We start from the raw sequence: 16,698 nt of genomic DNA on the forward strand, positions 1-16,698 counted from the left end.
GGGCCTGTATGTGTGTCTCCATGACGTGTGTGTCTGTGACGGTGCCCCCCCCATATCTGACGCCCCCCCCCCCCCCCCGTGTCCCCCCCAGGCTTCGAGCTGCTGTACCAGCCGGAGGTGGTGCGGCTCTACCTGTCCCTGCTCACCGAGAGCCAGAACTACAACACCCTGGAGGCCGCAGCCGGAGCACTGCAGAACCTCAGCGCCGGCCAGTGGACCGTGAGTGAGGGGGGGGCGAGGGGGGGGTCCACAGGGCTGAATTATTCCACCTCTGCTGTCTGTGTGTGTCAACAGGCCTGCCGCCATCTTTAATCCTGCTGTGTGTGTGCGTGTGTTTGTGTGTGTGAGCAGCAAGACGCAAGGCACTCTTTCTATTGTGCACAAACTCACCCAAACACACACACACTTACCTTGCACAAACACTGCGCACACACACACACACACAAACACAGACATACACACCCTGAACAACACAAGGCATTCAGACACACACATGCACGTACGCACACACACGTAGACACACACACACACACGCACACACGCACATGCACAGGCTCACACTGTCACGCACACACACACACACACACACAAATACACTTGGCTGCAGTCTCCCTCTCTCCCTTCAGATAGTGCTGACAGACGCAGGGCTGGTAATTTTGATGCGAAGGGGTTTTCTACCCCAGCTGAAACACAGCACATTTTCCATGATTACGCTGTCTAAACTGGGGCTGCTCTAAACGCTCCCACACAAACAGGAATCTGGAGCCACTGGCACATCAAACCCCCGGGCCTGTGAGACAGGGCCGAGCGTGAGGCCTTCGGTCCTTAAGAGGATCTGAAAGCTCGTGCAAATGTCTTTTCATCTTCGCCGTGTCACAGGGGATTATGGGCTTAAGGCTCTCTACTGCCATCCAGTGGCCAGGTTGTGGAAGTGCATGAATTTAATTACATCTCAGGGGCACCCGACATTCTGCTGCACACTCTTTCATGTCAAAGTGAAATGTTTTTCTGTTGCCGAAAAGATGAAATTTTAAATCTATTGATGTTCAATGGAGACAAATTACAGACAAATTACATTATTTACTGCCTTCCAAGGCCTTGTATTTCTGTGGAACAGTTTTTTTATTTGTTTAGTGTTGGTGAGTTTTTCCAGACGTGACCTGACTGGGGTGAGGCTGTTCGGTGATTGGTGCGTCTCTCTCTGTCTCTCTCTCTCTCTCCTCAGTGGTCGAACTACATCCGGGCGACAGTGCGGAAGGAGAAGGGCCTGCCCATCCTGGTGGAGCTCCTGCGCTCCGACTCGGACAAGGTGGTGCGCGCCGTGGCCATCGCCCTGCGCAACCTGTCCATAGACCGCCGGAACAAAGACCTGATAGGTGGGGAGAGAGCCGTCCTGGTGCGTTACTTACCGTTTGTTCCCAAAGCAGACGGACCTCATTCAAGGCCTTATTACATCACAATCATCCTAGACTGCGGTAGGAGGTCATTTTGGATTAAGCGCCTTTGCTTCCAGGTTGAGTGGCACTGCCCCTCCTGGGATTTGAACCTGCAGCCTCTTGAGTTGTTTCGTGAGACATTTCATAAAAACTACAAATCCAAGGCTGCAGCTCACGGGGATCATAGACAAATTATATGACTCCTTAACCGCTATCAAGTACAGAGGTGGAAAATCCAGGTTCAGAAAGTAGAAGTTCTCCCCGCTATTTTGCTCCAATCACCTGGATTTGCTAATTAGCACAATTTTTCAGCCAGGAGGCAGAACTAATTAGTCACATCAGCAGAGTTCATGGGTGGAAGAAACACAGCAGGGCCCCTGCTCTTTCCACCTTTGATGAAGTACCGATTTAAATGAATTAAGACGTGTCAGTTTTAGCTCAATGCAAAATGACCAGTGTGAAAACTGTGTGCAGAGTGTGTAAGAGCGCCCTCTGCTGTCCCCATCCCATCCCTGCAGGGAGCTACGCCATGAGAGACCTGGTGAGCAACCTGCCCAGCGGCCAGCAGCGGCCGGCCAAGAACCTGGAGGAGGACACCGTGGTGGCCATCTTGAACACCATCCACGAGATCGTGACGGACAGCTCAGAGAACGCCCGCTCGCTCGTCCAGGCGCAGGGCGTGGAGAAGCTGGTGGCCATCAATAGGACGAGGTACGAGGCTCAGAATGAAAACCACCACAGAACATGCCTGTCCAAAACAGTGGTAGAGCACACCTGTCCAAAACAGTGTTGCAACACACCTGTTCAAAACAGCGTTAGAACACATCTGTCCAAAACAGCGTTACAACACACCTGATCAAAACAGCGGTAGAACACACCTGAGTCTAACAACTGTAAAACACACCTGAGTGTAACAGCTGTAGAACACACCTGAGTCTAACAGCTGTAGAACTCACCTGAGTCTAACAGCTGTAGAACACACCTGAGTCTAACAGCTGTAGAACACACCTGAGTAGAATCGGCCATTGCCTGCAGCTGGGGGGGCGGATCTGCCCAAAGTTCTCTCCGCCTCTCCCATCACACAACCTTTCAGATCCATTAGGCCCAATCTTTCATCCCAGGAATGAATTACTGCAATTACTGCTCTCCTCTCACGCAGCCCAGCTCAGATTGGTCCGGGCTTGTTTTATTGCTTTAACTTAGCTCTTAGCTTGGCTGCTGTGTGGAGCTGTTAACCTACGTAGGTCATCAGTACACAGTACATTATTTCAGTTAAATGCAGGATATGACTAATCCTCCAGTGGTATTCTGGAGAATTCTCAGAAACCACATTTAATTTTTTTTTTTAGGAAAATTTCCTTCATTTATTTAAACTACATTTATTCAGCCCATCTGCTCTGCCTGATTATGGTCTGTCATGCTGCTGCGTGTTTGACCCCCAACGAACCGTCGCGGTTTATAAATATACGTTTCAACTTCTTTCCCGTTAAAAGGGTTTGAGTCGGTGTACGTGCCAGCTCCTTTTATCTCAGGCACAGACGCACTTTTGAAGTTTTGAAGAGTAAAATCTTAGTAAATAGTGGGGGGGGGGGGGGGGGCTGAGGTATCGCTGAGGGAGAGGAGAGGGGCGGGGCCTTGAGCTCATGAAGCGGCGAATGAAAAGCGAGCTCCCGAGCACAGGCCTCCAGCGATTGGACCTTCTCTGCTCGCGGCGCGCCGCTAACTCCTGGGCTTCTGTTCCGCACTGTTCTCTCCCCTCCCTGAAACCCCGCCCACCCTCCCTCCCTCAGCCAATCGCCGCGGGAGACCAAGGCCGCCTCCCACGTGCTCCAGACGGTGTGGAGCTACAAGGAGCTGCGGAACGCCCTCAGCAAGGACGGCTGGAACAAGACGCACTTCCAGGTGCGTGTTCCGCACGCGCTGTGACCCCAAAACCTCGGCCCGATCAGATCTTCTCCCCGGATTCTCACCCGTCCCGTTCAGACAATAACGGAGTCTCCTCTCTACCCCTTCCTCCCCCACCCCCCCCTTCCCCTCAGCCGACAGCCTCCGGCCTGGCCAAAGGTTCGAAGAACAGCAAGCCGGGCTACGACGACACCACCCTGCCCCTCATGGAGAAGAACCAGGGTGAGTGACTGACAGCCGAGGGGCCTGCCGCCATGGCGACGGGGCCTACTCTGGCCTGCGTCGCCGCGGGGAAGGGGCTGTACTGCAGAGTGTGTCCTATGAGCACACAGGCTGCGGAGGGCCCTCTTTTACTGATGGGTCATGGTCATTCGGTGTGCTCCCCCCCCCCATCATTTCACCCCATTGCTTTATTGGCTGGTCTACCAACAACCCAGCAATCTGGCTGGTAAAACTCAAATGCTTCCATTCTTAAACAATTTTTTTTGTGTTTTTCTGATTTTATTATTTCTCATTTTTTGTTGCTGTGGAAGAGCACGCTGATTGGATAGAAACAGGCCTGGTCGCCGCCCACCAGTTTCTCACATCTCATTGGACGGAGGCGTCGTTAGCATGACAGCGCTGTTCGTCTTTCCCGCCTTTTTTTTCCCGCTCTTGTGACTGTTGTTTTTTTTTTTTTGCGAATTACCATTCCGACTCTCGCTTTTCCGCCTCATGGGTAGACAACCGAAAGGCGCCATTTTGACTGTTGCTCTCTGACACTGTGGCTCTGAAGGCGTGTGTTTGTGGTGGTCGTTCCGTTTGAAAACTGGCGTGTACGTGCTTTGCAGGACACAAGAAATCGGGCAGCGATGATATGATACCTATGGATGAGCTCGGCAGAGGTAAGGCCGCACCCGCGCACGGTCCTCTTCCTCAGAGAAAGAGGAGGAAGACCCGTCGGTCATCCCACCCCGCAGTCTTCTCGCACGACGCCGTTTCCGAAACCCAGAACATTAACGTGCATCTCAATCGTTTTCGTCTGTTCGCGACGTGCAGACGTGCATGTTCGCTTTGCTTCGTAACGCGCTGCTCGAAGCACCTGCATGCGCTGGACCTGAATCCCGCAGGAAACGAACGCTTTTCAGCGCGTAACCCCCACAGGCTGAGCGCGGTCTTAGATTGTTTGAGTTCTGGTCGATTCTTTTGCAATTATATGATCTATCGCGTTTTCATTTTGGAACTGGCGTCACAAGCAGGTTTTTATTTTTTTAATTTTTTTTTTTTCCTTTCTTCTTTTTTTGTCCTTTTCTTACGCTGTCTTTCCAGAGCCGTCTCTTAACAAGCTGTGCTTACAGCGGTGGCCTTAGAAGACAGGACGAGCTGGAAATGACCAGGGGGAGGAAAAAAAACGCTCTCCAGCTCGATCAAAAACAGAACAAAAAATAACCGCCTGAATTAGCAGGGGCTGCAAAATTGCCCTTCATTTTTTGGAGTTTAATTTCAAGCTGTTTTTAAAGAAAAAAATCATCCCTCTCCCCACTCTGAATTCAGCATGAGCCCTACTTTCTCAGTCGAGCGGGAGTGTTGTGAGATATATATTTATAGATATATTTATATATTTATTTATATATTTTTGCCCTGTGGTGTGGAGCAGGGCTCTCATCCGCTGTTAGGCTGCTCTGGCTCCTGCTGGGGCTCGTTTCCCCGTTTGGCCCCGCCCTCAAACGGGCCTGATTGACAGTAATTGGGGAGCCTGGGATGCAGGCGGCTGGAGTGGAGACCACTTTGAGCTGCGGCCAGAGTTTTTCTCTTTTTTTTCCACTGCACTCCCTCTCTACCTCCTTCCCTCTCTCCCTCCCTTTGATTCCTTTCACTCTCTCCATCATCACAGCCAGTCCGCAGCCATCCCCCCCCCCCCGCCTGCTACCCTCCTGCCTCCCCGTCTCTCCTCCTTTCCCATCTCTTCCCTCGTTCCCTCGCTCCTGCTCTCCCTCTCACCTTCATCTCTCCATCCGCCGCCGCCGGTCTTACTCCCTCCGGTTCCCTGAGGGCTGTTGCTAAGGCAACGAGGAGGGTTCTCAGAGTTCTTATCACGTCCGTAGATTTTTCCACGTTTGGGGTTTAGGTAATGAACATGAAGCGCTCCAGCTTGTGGACAACTGCTGCACGCGCGTGTGTTCGCATGTATCTGTGTGTGCGTGCGTACTTGTGTGTGCGTGCATGTGCGTGTGTGTCCATGCATGTGTGCGTGAGTGCGTGCATGCGTGTGCATGTGCACGTGCATGTGCATGTGTGTGCTCATGAATGCATGTGTGTACGTGTGTGTGTGCACGTGTGTGTGTGCACACGAGAGGGCGATGGAATGAGTGAGTATGTCAGTGAGTCTGTCTGAGTGTGCACACCAGACCTCCTTCAAAAGCCTATTTGAAACTCTGTCATTTATGCAGTCACTTCTGCAGATTTCTGAGAATTTAATAACTGAATCATGGCGAATTATGTGTGGTAGTAACTGCATCTGAACACTGATGGAATAGTGGCATCTAAAGGCCTGAGCCCCCCTCTCCCTCTGCCTTACCCCCCCAGACGGTTACTCCACCATCGATCAGAGAGACAAAGACTGCAAGTACAAAACCGGGGATGGTCCAGCAGACGTAACAGAGAGGGAACCCTTAAAGGTGAGCTGGGGTGTGCCCCTGGGGAGATTCAGCTGGGGGGTAGTGTAGCTAAAAAGCACAGTAAATATATACACTTCTCATCTTTAACCCTGTAAGGTGTGAGGTCACAATATGCGATTAGAATGTTCTTTACCGAACATTTTAATGCTGATGTAACAATCGCTACCGGTGACTGAGAGCACTGGAGTTCTAGAACACCTAGAATTTATAATTTTGTAAAAGAACATTACAAAAAAACCTGCTCTTCAAAGGGCTGAGTACAGCATACCTGCAACTGTCTAACTGTCTATCATCACACTCAACTTTTAAGATGATGAAAAGCATGCCAAGACCTCGAGAAAAACCGTAGTGATTCATTCTGTACGCCAATGTACGTCAATATCTGCAAACTGCAGTCTTAATGCAGAACCGTTTGCCTGGTGCAAATATAAAACAGTGGATAATTGAGTGTGAGCCCGGCAGTCTCCAAGTCATTAATCATGCAAAGATTAAGAGAGAGTTCCCGCCCCCCTTCGCAATTTCTTTTCCCCGCTTTTTCTCGAGTAAATGACCCCTGGCCTCCCAGAGAATTGCATGCATATTAAGTGTTGCACAGGATTCAGTTTGCCCCCCCCCCCCCCCCAATGTGCAGAAAAAGTTGTCTCTGGCATTGTGGAACAGGGAGAGTGTAGGCATGCAATGGAGATGGAGATTCATAGGAGCTCATTTAAAAAGGCACTACAGCTGTCCTGTTCAGGGATGCTTGTGTCGTTTTTATACATTCTTTGCCCCTTTTTTCCTTAGCTATACCTCAGCTTTATCAGCAACTTAAATCTCTCCCCCATAAACCTGCTGACTGGGTTCTGGAGTAGCTTAGCATTTCAGGCTTCCACACACACACACACACACACACACAAACACACACACTGTGATAAATGCCAAACTGCAGACACAGAGCAGCCTGTGATTTGCATTGCTAGGTCTTTTTTTTTTTAGTGAATTTACCCGAGGTAAAATAAAAAATCAAATGTCAAATGCAGTAGCTGGTAGACTTATAAAATGCATTCCATTTCCCATTGTTGTTCTGACTGGGTATATAAAGTTTAGTTAGTTTAAAGGTTTATGGGTGTGGGTATTGATAGGAGAGTACATTTCAGGTTCTGTTCAACAGCAGGGGTTTTGCATTATATGGGTGAAGGGTTCCCCTTTCGCTGGTCCTGGAGAGCTTTTGGGCACACAGGTCTTCCTCGTTACGCAGCGCTTAATTGATCAATTGAAGCAGCTGGCTACATAATTAAAGCTCAACTGGCTTCCCAGCAGGCCCTGCTCCCCCCCCCCCCCCCAAGGGGGAGGAGCTAAGATGATTGACAGGTGGACAGCAGCGAATCATTTTCCAGCCCAGCGTAGCCAATCACTGCGTAGCCATTGCTGGGGCTCAGTTCCATTTCTGTTGAGTCGGTTCAGGAAATGAGCTGAAATTAAATAGATTTATTTTAATTGAAAACATTGACCAGCCCCCCCCACCCTCAACCCTGATTAGGGCGGCTCCACACCCCCACACTTGGGCCCCAACAGACTCTGCCCCTTCGAAGCACAACACCCCTCTCCAAACCTTGGCCTTGGTTTTTTGCATGCTTTGATTTAATCCTCTCTCTCTTTTTTTATTTTTTATTTTTTTAAAAGCACCATGGCGTCTCCGAGCTTGTATTCGCGTGAGAACTAACACTGGCTTGTTCTGCTTTTCTGTACGGTCTGTGTTTTAACTCTTGTTTTGCCGTTAACCCCTTCTCCTGTTGCTGCAGAGTGACTCGAATAGGAAACAGTATATCATGAGTAACAGGCCCACTGTGAATCTGGTGGATGCTTGTGACGTTAAACCCCAGCCTGTTGACTCCTGGGTCTAAATGCATGCATGGTAGGTCTTCCTCGTTTGTTTGTTTTTTTTTGTTTGTTTTGTTTGTTTATTTGTTTGTTGGTTTTCTTGTCACGATGAAATGATTCCGTCTTAACCACACCCGCTCACGCGGCTTTGTCACGGTTACCATGGCTACGCCAGGGCAGTTGGCTCACGACACCGGTCGCAGACAGTCTTCCGAACTGGAAGTCCTAAACTGGAAAAGACGTGCTTTTCCTGGAGTAAAATGATCACACGTTTCCTGTTAGCTGGACCTTTCTCTGTGCTTGAGAATAATATCGTTTTTTTCAGATTTTAGCCCTGACACGGGCCAGGCAAGGGAGGTTTGCTGGCCAGAGAAGCGTAGCGTAACACGCAGCGGCGCAGCTAAAATTCGTCTGCCGTTTGGCTGGAATCCCCCAGTGCGGCACACTGTGAGAATTTAAACGAACATCAGCGCTGACGAATTACTCGGGACAAGTTCTGAAACACGAAAGCTAAGGGGGGCAGACGTTAAAAGCAGCGCTGATGTTCGGAGGACGTGAGCTCCGTACCCGCCAGGGCGCGTTTTCCCTGGGGTTACCATAGAAACGTTGGAAAAAACGGCGAATGCGCAGCTGAAAGCCCGCTGCCGGTCGGCTGTTTCCGGGGGTCTCCGCCAACTGCTCTGGAATGCCAATGCTAGCTTCTGTTTGTTTGTTTTGTTTTGTTTTTTTTGTTTGTTTTGTTTTTTTCGCTTTGACTTCGCAGAGATTTGGACATATTTCATCTGTTGCATCATCCCTGATTGTCACGAGGGTTTGATCTCCCGCGGGTGTCTGCAAGCCTTTGACGTGCACGCACGTGTGTGTGTGTGTGCGCACGCGTGCGTGCCTGTGTGTGTGTGTGTGTGTGTGACCTGCATACTCATTGTGCTTCCACGTTCCATCTGAGCCCACATCAGCCTTATGGAGATCGGTCATTAGCACTTCTCCATATGAATCTACCTCATCACAGGATCCACGATGTGTCTGAAACCACAGATCATACCTAATGCTGCGTAAGTGGAATATGCTCGTTAAAATTCAAACGACTCTCGTAAATTGCCACAGACCTTTCAGGTAGGTTCGTTTCGACGCAGGGCTTTCTGCGATCGTTTATCACGGCTGCGCGAGCGCGTGCGTCAGTTAACGTTTATGAATATTTCATATTTTTTTCATATGGCTCGTGAGGTTGAAGCAGCGAGCACTTAAACAATGTTTAGAGATGGCCGACAACTCGAGCTTTATTTTCATTAGAAACACCGGTAAAGATTTGACTGTCTCTCTGCTCATTATGAAGTCAAGTCGGACGCGCCTGCTGTGCAAACCGTCGGCTAGTTTCTGGAATGTTCCGTATTGCCAGACCTCTTAATTATTTTGGGCGAAAACGTACGCAGGAGGAGCACAGCTGCAGATATGGCTTCTTTAGATTGCTTTTGATTGGGCTTACAAGAGCAAATCAAGCCCTGTCAATGGCTTCTGCATGCAAATCAGGGAATTAAAGGCCCTTTTGACAGCACATTTCATCTATGAGATTCGGTTTAAATCACTTGAATCAACATTCATTGAATCCAGACAGGTTCCCCCCCCCCCGGTGCCTGTGGAGTTAAAAGTAGTTCTGTTCACTTTTTCTCACTTTACTCTTTTAGTTTTGAATAATTCAGCTGAGTCAAGAAAATGCTCAAACTGGCTTTTTGTATTCAGGAAACATCACAAGGCTAGACGCTCAAATCTTTGAAACCTAGGAATAGGGCAGAAGGTATTTCTGACAATTGAATACATTTGGTAATAACAACGCAATTGACAGTTAATAGATCATTAATAGATTGTATATTACTAATATAGTAATATATATTACCAGTAGGATAGTCCACTGGGAATTCATCAGGTAAGTAAAAGAAAATGAAAATACTGGCCGAACAAGGTCAGTACACTACCCTGAACATCATGTCAGTACACTAGCCTGCACATGTCAATACACTAGCCTGAACATCGTGTCCGTGCACTAGCCTGAACATTGTGTCCGTGCACTAGCCTGAACATTGTGTCCGTGCACTAGCCTGAACATTGTGTCCGTGCACTAGCCTGAACATTGTGTCCGTGCACTAGCCTGAATATCACCCATGTTCATCATCCTACATCTGAAACACTGAGTGTCGTGTTTAGATTACTTTTTGAAAGTTGTCAAAAAAAAAGTTGCTTATCGCTCATCCATTGTGTCATTCCCTTGTTAATGTGGCAACGTTTTTGCTAAGCATGTGTTGTGTATTCTGTGGTGTTTGGATTTTTTATTTTTATTTAAAAAATGTTATATGTGCTGGTTCTACCATTTCAGCTATTGAATCACAATGGTATAATAAATAAATGTTAAATAGTAGCATCTCCTCTTTATCAGAAATTTCCAAAATGTTAGATGATTTATGTTATAAAGTTACCTCATTCTGAATGACTTTGTTCTCCCTGTTCTGTTCTCTGTTCTCTGTAGGCTTAAAATAATAACAGCGCAACATCATCTCAACTAGACGAGGATCGCATATATATCACCACTGCCATTATACATGGATGTCATTTGTCATGTATTTACACAAAAAAACTTTACCATCCAGCAGCAAACATTCATGCTTTTCAGCAAATATGGAATTATAAAAAAAAAAAACAGAAGATTTAAAAAAAAAAAAAAAAAATTACTACTTCCTCTTCTTTATCATATCTACATTCCCAACTGGACTTAGTAAACCCTAACCAAGGACGGAGCTTCTGTATCCAGGCGGATTGTCGTGCAAAGAGTGGTGGTTGGTGATTGGAGGAGAATAGAAGGTTGCCCTGTTGGAAAAAAGGCCACGTAGTTGAGAGAAATGCGGGGGCAGATGAAGAGGGAGGCTGAGAGGGGAGGGGTGTGGGGTGGCGAGAGAGAAACAAAATGAACTTTTCTTTTTTTTTAATGCTTAGAAAACACAGCCTCAAATTTAACATTTTTGTTTTGCTTTGTTGCTCTTTTTTTTGTCATACTTCTTCTTTTTTGTTGTTGTTTTTTTGTTGGTATGTTTGTTTATTGTTTTTTCTTGGGTGGCGTTTAAGAAAATCCATTCTTACGATTTTTGGTTTATGACAGCTGAATTGATTTTATTTTATATAAATTTTTTTTTTTGTTCCCCCTTGAGTTCTTTATTGTGTGTAGTTTATCATTCTTGTTTCAGTTTTCAGAGTTTTGGGAGTGAGGTTGGGCGTGGAAGGTTGGAGGATTGGTGTGGTTTGAGTTTGGGACTGGTGTGCTCAAAGTGGGGGGGGGTGGGGGGGGGGGTGTTTGAACAGAGTTAGCGCATACGCTGTTTCACGTGCTGGCTTCATGCGCGCGCTCCATAGCGAGCGTTAGCTTTTTTTATCCCCCCTTCTGCTCACTGAGATCAGCATGTTTTCAAAGCTAACGGTGCTGACGGTCACGCTAGGAACCCAGGTGCTAATGCTATATACCTGCTGGGGTTCACTGGGGTCAAATGAGTGAATTGACATTTGTTGCGTTGTCGCCAAACAAAATGGAAACAAATTGCTTAAATAAATAAATAAATAAATAAATAAATAAATACATGTGTATATATCCTCCTATGATCTGGCAATTCATTTTTGTCTCCTGTAGGGGACACGGGTTTTTGGTCTTAATATTTAGAACCGTTTGTTCTACTATGCTAAAACCTACACTACAAGGGACAGTCAATAAAAATAAAAAAATAATAATATTTTTGAAAATATTTTAACTGCGACATGTTTTTGTCATTCTAGACACTAAGTATTATGTCAAATTTTAATACGGATTGTTCTGCCAGGTCTGAGGAAGATATATATATATATACAGAATCAGTTGGAAAATGTTTAATGTTCAAAGACAGATGTTTTGCTGCAAATATGTGGGTTTGTCAGTTAACCTGGTTCATGACCTGTTTTTTTTTTTCTTTTTTTTTTGCATTGTATTAAAAAGTGTGAGAGGAAAAATGACACTTTGTGTTAAGGGTTTGTGTTGGTGAAGGATTTGGGAGAGTTGCGTTGAAAAGAAGCGTCTCCTATTGTCAAATGTTGCATTTTAAAGCATTTTATATTTTTGTTGATTTTATAAATGTATATTAGGATCAAAAAGAAAAAAATGAAAAAAATTATACAAACTTCTAATTCGTCTTTATACGTTGTTAGCTGTGTATCCATAATCGGACGTTTGGGAACTGCGTTCAGTGGATTCAGAATTGCCATGTTTGTATAAAGAAATAACCGCTTAAAGCTAACAGTGTGTATCCAGCCTGCGAAGTCATGTCGGTCACCTATTTATATTTTGTATTGTCAAAGTAAAAAAAAAAAAAAAAAAAAAAAGACGAAGAAGAATTTTATCTACCAGTTTCTTTTTAAAGATGGGGAAACATATTTTGAACTGAAGAAGTCCTGATTGCCAGAATCGTTCAGGGAAGTGAGAGGTGAGGGTTCTGGAGCACGGTGAGGACAGACGAAGCAGAAGGAGAGTACGGACGATGTAGCAGGAAAGTACGGACGATGTAGCAGGGATAGACAGAAGACAGACAACGATGTGACAATGGCCGTCGTATCACTGCAGATGTATGAAGTTGCTAATGACTATCTCCGAGCGTGCGCAGATTTTTACTAATGCATCTTTTGAAATCTTTTAAGCAAGCATGAAGAAAACTGTAAAGATGTTTTATGTTTTTCTTTCCTTTCCTTCCAAGTGCCAGTTTTTTTGTGGTGTAATTTGATATGAAGTCATTCACAACCGAGAGAGAGCAGTGAAGACGGGGTTTTCTCCAGCTAAAAAGGCCAAGCTTTGTCAGTTTGTAAAAAAACAAAAAACAAAAGAGAGCGAGAAAGAAAAAAATGTTGCTTTTTATTTATTGTGTTTTCTCTATTTTTTCTAGTTGGAGAAGAGGGTGTTCTGAGAAGGTTGATTTGTTGTAGCGATGAGAAATATGCCATTAAAAACAGGACGAGAGAGAGAGAAAAAAAAGACTATGAGCTTAGAAACTAGTTCTGTGGTGCTGTGATGCTTCTCGTTCTTTAAGGTGGAACCCCAAAGCAAGGTTTTTTTTTCAGTGGACAAACGGCGAAGGGAAGCTACTGTACTTTTAAGGATGATTCAGCTCATGCATCAACTAGGCAATTGGCATGTGCCTACGTCAGAGTCTGCTTTTCTTTGTGCCGTGAATTTCCGAAGCTTGCTTTTTTTTTTTACACAGTGTTTACAAAGACAGATATTATAGAATAACTATATGTGTACTAACTTCAATTAAAAAAAAAAAAGAGAAGAAATTAGCCCACGTTTATGTCTTTGGTACTGTGTGCGTTCGTTGAAAAAAAAAAATCATCTCTGTCTATCCCTGGCTGCCTTTTTTTGCAGTACACAACCAAAGGATCTGATATTGTGTCGGAGAATATAAGAAAGGGGTTGGTGGGGTTTGTTTGTAGTTGTTCTACAGACTGTTCACTACAGATCTGCTAAAGCAAGATCTGAATCAAATGCAAGAACTGGCAGAAAGTAAATCAAAATGCGCAAGACCTACCTGTGTAGATATCACTGATCAAAAAACATCAAAATAAAAGTAACTGTACTACTAAGTAGCAAATGTGTTTGTAACTATCATGTGCCTTAAACTTTTCCATGGTAGATTAAAAAACAATGTGTTTTATATAAGTCTCTTTCTCCTTCCCTCTCTTTATCTCTTTCTCTCTCTCTCTCATTCTCTCTGTCCTTTCCTCTTGCTCTCACACACAAACACACTCTTGCTCTCTGTTCTCAGTGTAGTCTAGACTGGTGGTGGGTTTTTGCCTTGTATTACATTGTATTATAAACCTTTAAACATAGAGAACATTAAAAACGGTTTGATTTCATAGAAGAGTAAGTTGTTAATGCTTTCGTAGGGATCAGAAAAAAATGCCACAGTGACAGAATGTATTATGTTAATTTCACTAATATCCTGAGGAAAGTATTAAGCTTGTTAAAATAAAGGAAAAAGATACAGGTTTGTAGAGTATCAATTTGGTGTGTTTTCAATAAACCGAGCCTGGAAAGAACACCGTCAGTTTGTCATTATTGTTAAACTTTTGGGTTCGTCATGAACTCCAAGCCTTTGAAGCTCTTTGCCTGTGAGAAGACAGAAGCTAACCGCAGCCTCTGCACTGAATGTGTGCACTGATTGAATATAATATGGGGGCAGTAATGCTTGATTGCGTGTTCATCAAGCATGGCATTGTGGGATACGGAATCCATCATGGATGACCCAGGATCTGCTTCACTCTAGAGCAGAGGTTCCCAAACTTTTAACAAGAAAAAATAGTTTCTGAGGCCTGGCTCTTATTTCAGTATATGGTGACACAAGTTCAAAAATGTAATACAACGTCTTCTTTAAAAATATGTTTTGTAAAAACAGCCACGTTAAGTTGTACCTACTGCACCAGGTGTCGTGTTTAGTTTGACTATCAACTGGACGTGTATTGCATATAGGGAGTTTTATTTTTATTGTCATCTCTCGATCCACCTCGACCCCTCCCACCACCAAATGTTTGGTAACTGCTGCTGTACAAGATTTTGGAGTTTTGGGGGTTGTGGGTTTGATTCCCAGCTGGGGAACTGCTGTATTAATTTTGAGCAAGGTAATCACTGTGAACTGTTCAGTAAAAGTACCGAGCTTTGCAAAATGTCTGTAATTTTTTAAAATTTTTATTATTAAACGTTTAAAGAGTAATCTGTAATTTGCTCTGGAAAAGAACATCTGCGGGATGCTGAAATTGAAGGAGCCAATAGCCTCAAAGGTCAAAAGTCAAAGGCGGTGTAGCCAAGAGTCAGGATGCTATTCTAGCTATAGCCTTCCTTTGACTGAAAACCTGGTGCCTTTACCACACTGACCTCCAAAGCTCACTGGCCTTCTTACTACGCTACGTAAATGCCGTCTGCATGCGGAGCTCTGGCTACCGCTGTGCCCCTCATTCATAAAAAAAAAATGTGACATTATTTTTGGCAGTGATTTCCCTCCATAGTCATTAAGTTTTTTTTATTTTTTTATCCCCCTGGAACAGAGTCCTTGAAAACGTAAAAGCTGCTTGACATTTATAAAATTGTAATCTTCCGTCGTGCAATTGTGTTCTGCAATCTTCTCTGGAATATTAAAAGCGTGGCCCGAAGAGAACCGCGAGGTTAAAAAATAACAAAAACGTCAAAGCGGATGAGAAGTTACTAGCGACTGCTCCCGGGCACAAGCGCATGAAAAATGACAGTCAAATACAAAGGTGGAAATAACTATAATTAATGTCGTGGTGAAATTTAGTCTGTGGAGAAAATGGAAAACAAAACTTCCCCAAGGCTGGAAATGGAAGGTTCTTCAGAAAGGCGTCACTTAAGGGGCGCTGGTATTGAATGGCGGGGCAACAGGGTGGCCAGAGAGCGCTGGTATTGAATGGCGGGGCAACAGGGTGGCCAGAGAGCACCGGTATTGAATGGCGGGGCAACAGGGTAGCCAGAGAGCGCTGGTATTGAATGGCGGGGCAGCAGGGTGGCCGGAGAGCACTTAGCGCCAACTTATTGTCAAGCAGTCCCAAGATTCCGCAAAAGAACCGCACTTTCCCCACTGTGTCCCGCTGCTCTTCAGGGAAGATGTCTGAGGAGCGATTAACTGAACTGTCCCTGAGTGTCGGTTTATAGTGACATCATCCACCTCAATACCCCCCCCCACCCACCCAAAATTCTGCCCATGAACGTGTGTGTAAATACCCATCCCCCCAAATGGTCTGTCTCATCAGAACGATCAATAACAACAAGTCAAGCAGCCAAACATGAGCTATAAGACTGGGAAGCCCGGTGGCAATATTTAACATTGCCCATCCACGAGTCTCGTGAACCCTCCAGTTTCCAAATCCTCTGAGTTTCTTTTTTGCCCATTTGGCCCAGTGGCTTACTGGGTAGTCTGAAACAAGAATGACTGAAACTAGCCAGGGGAAATTAAGCGTACATGAATATTACAAACAATATGCGTGAGAAAGCAACTGGAGAAAAAAAAACATCTGATGAACTGATCATTACAGTGGTGTTTTCACTCAAAAAAAGGCCCAAAGGGTAGTCAGGCTCAATTAATTTCATTTTCATAGAGAGCAAGTGACTGAAAAGCCTTTCAACGGCAAGCCACATATCTGCAGAGTAGGTCGTAAAAAGCACACGCTTATATTTAAAAGTGTGGCTATCATTTGTACCTGCTGTGGAAAAAACAAGACAAAACAAAAAAAAAACTGCCATTTTTTATTAAGGGCATGTGTGAATGTCTCCATCTTCCTTTTGGGATCCCTGTTTCGGCAGCTGTGTCCTCGGCCCACATGCTGGCGGTGCAGAAGCCTGCTCTGATGATGTTGTCACTCTTTAGCGGTAATTAGCCTGGCAGGCAGTCTGGAAGTGGTACGGAGCAGCTTTCTGCCACAGAGGCTGGGCTGGGAGAAGTGTCATCCCATGGCTTTGAAGCTGAAAAAAAAAATATATATGATTCCTTTTCCAGAATCTTCAGTCGTTACCATGGGAGCAACTATGTCACCACTAAAAAAAAAATAATAAAAAAAAAGAGAGAGAGACCAATCTGTGTCGCACACACAAAGTGGAATTCATCTTGCTTGAGCTTCTTGCAGCGCACTTTGTCAGACCATACGTAGTAATCCGACTTTGAAGCTTCGTCCGTGACGCATGTAACTAGGATTATCTGTGAAGTCTATGCGCAGGAAAAGTGCGTTTATGCAATTTCTGAAAATGATTGGCCTGAACTGAGGCACTTGTTCCTTTT

The 16,698-nt window shown here is 45.3% G+C and overlaps 1 protein-coding gene across 13 annotated transcripts in view; it reads left to right on the plus strand.

Annotated features, from left to right (window-relative positions):
• arvcfb (ARVCF delta catenin family member b) overlaps nt 1-13,954 on the plus strand; it is a 206,854-nt gene extending 192,900 nt beyond the window's left edge. For 10 of the 13 annotated variants that reach the window (XM_064353729.1, XM_064353731.1, XM_064353732.1 and 7 more), the window contains 9 exons: nt 92-219; nt 1,226-1,376; nt 1,955-2,147; nt 3,227-3,338; nt 3,476-3,563; nt 4,172-4,225; nt 5,907-5,998; nt 7,780-7,892; nt 10,377-13,954. In XM_064353729.1, the coding sequence (XP_064209799.1) occupies nt 92-219; nt 1,226-1,376; nt 1,955-2,147; nt 3,227-3,338; nt 3,476-3,563; nt 4,172-4,225; nt 5,907-5,998; nt 7,780-7,881 (920 nt within the window). In that variant the 3' untranslated portion in view covers nt 7,882-7,892; nt 10,377-13,954. The remainder of the gene's footprint in view (nt 1-91; nt 220-1,225; nt 1,377-1,954; nt 2,148-3,226; nt 3,339-3,475; nt 3,564-4,171; nt 4,226-5,906; nt 5,999-7,779; nt 7,893-10,376) is intronic. The other 3 variants (XM_064353735.1, XM_064353734.1, XM_064353736.1) reach the window with 3 other exon arrangements.
• Nucleotides 13,955-16,698: the final 2,744 nt, after the last annotated feature.

The sequence above is a fragment of the Anguilla rostrata genome, chromosome 10 (genome assembly GCF_018555375.3).
Source record: "Anguilla rostrata isolate EN2019 chromosome 10, ASM1855537v3, whole genome shotgun sequence".
NCBI classification, from domain to species: Eukaryota; Metazoa; Chordata; class Actinopteri; order Anguilliformes; family Anguillidae; genus Anguilla; species Anguilla rostrata.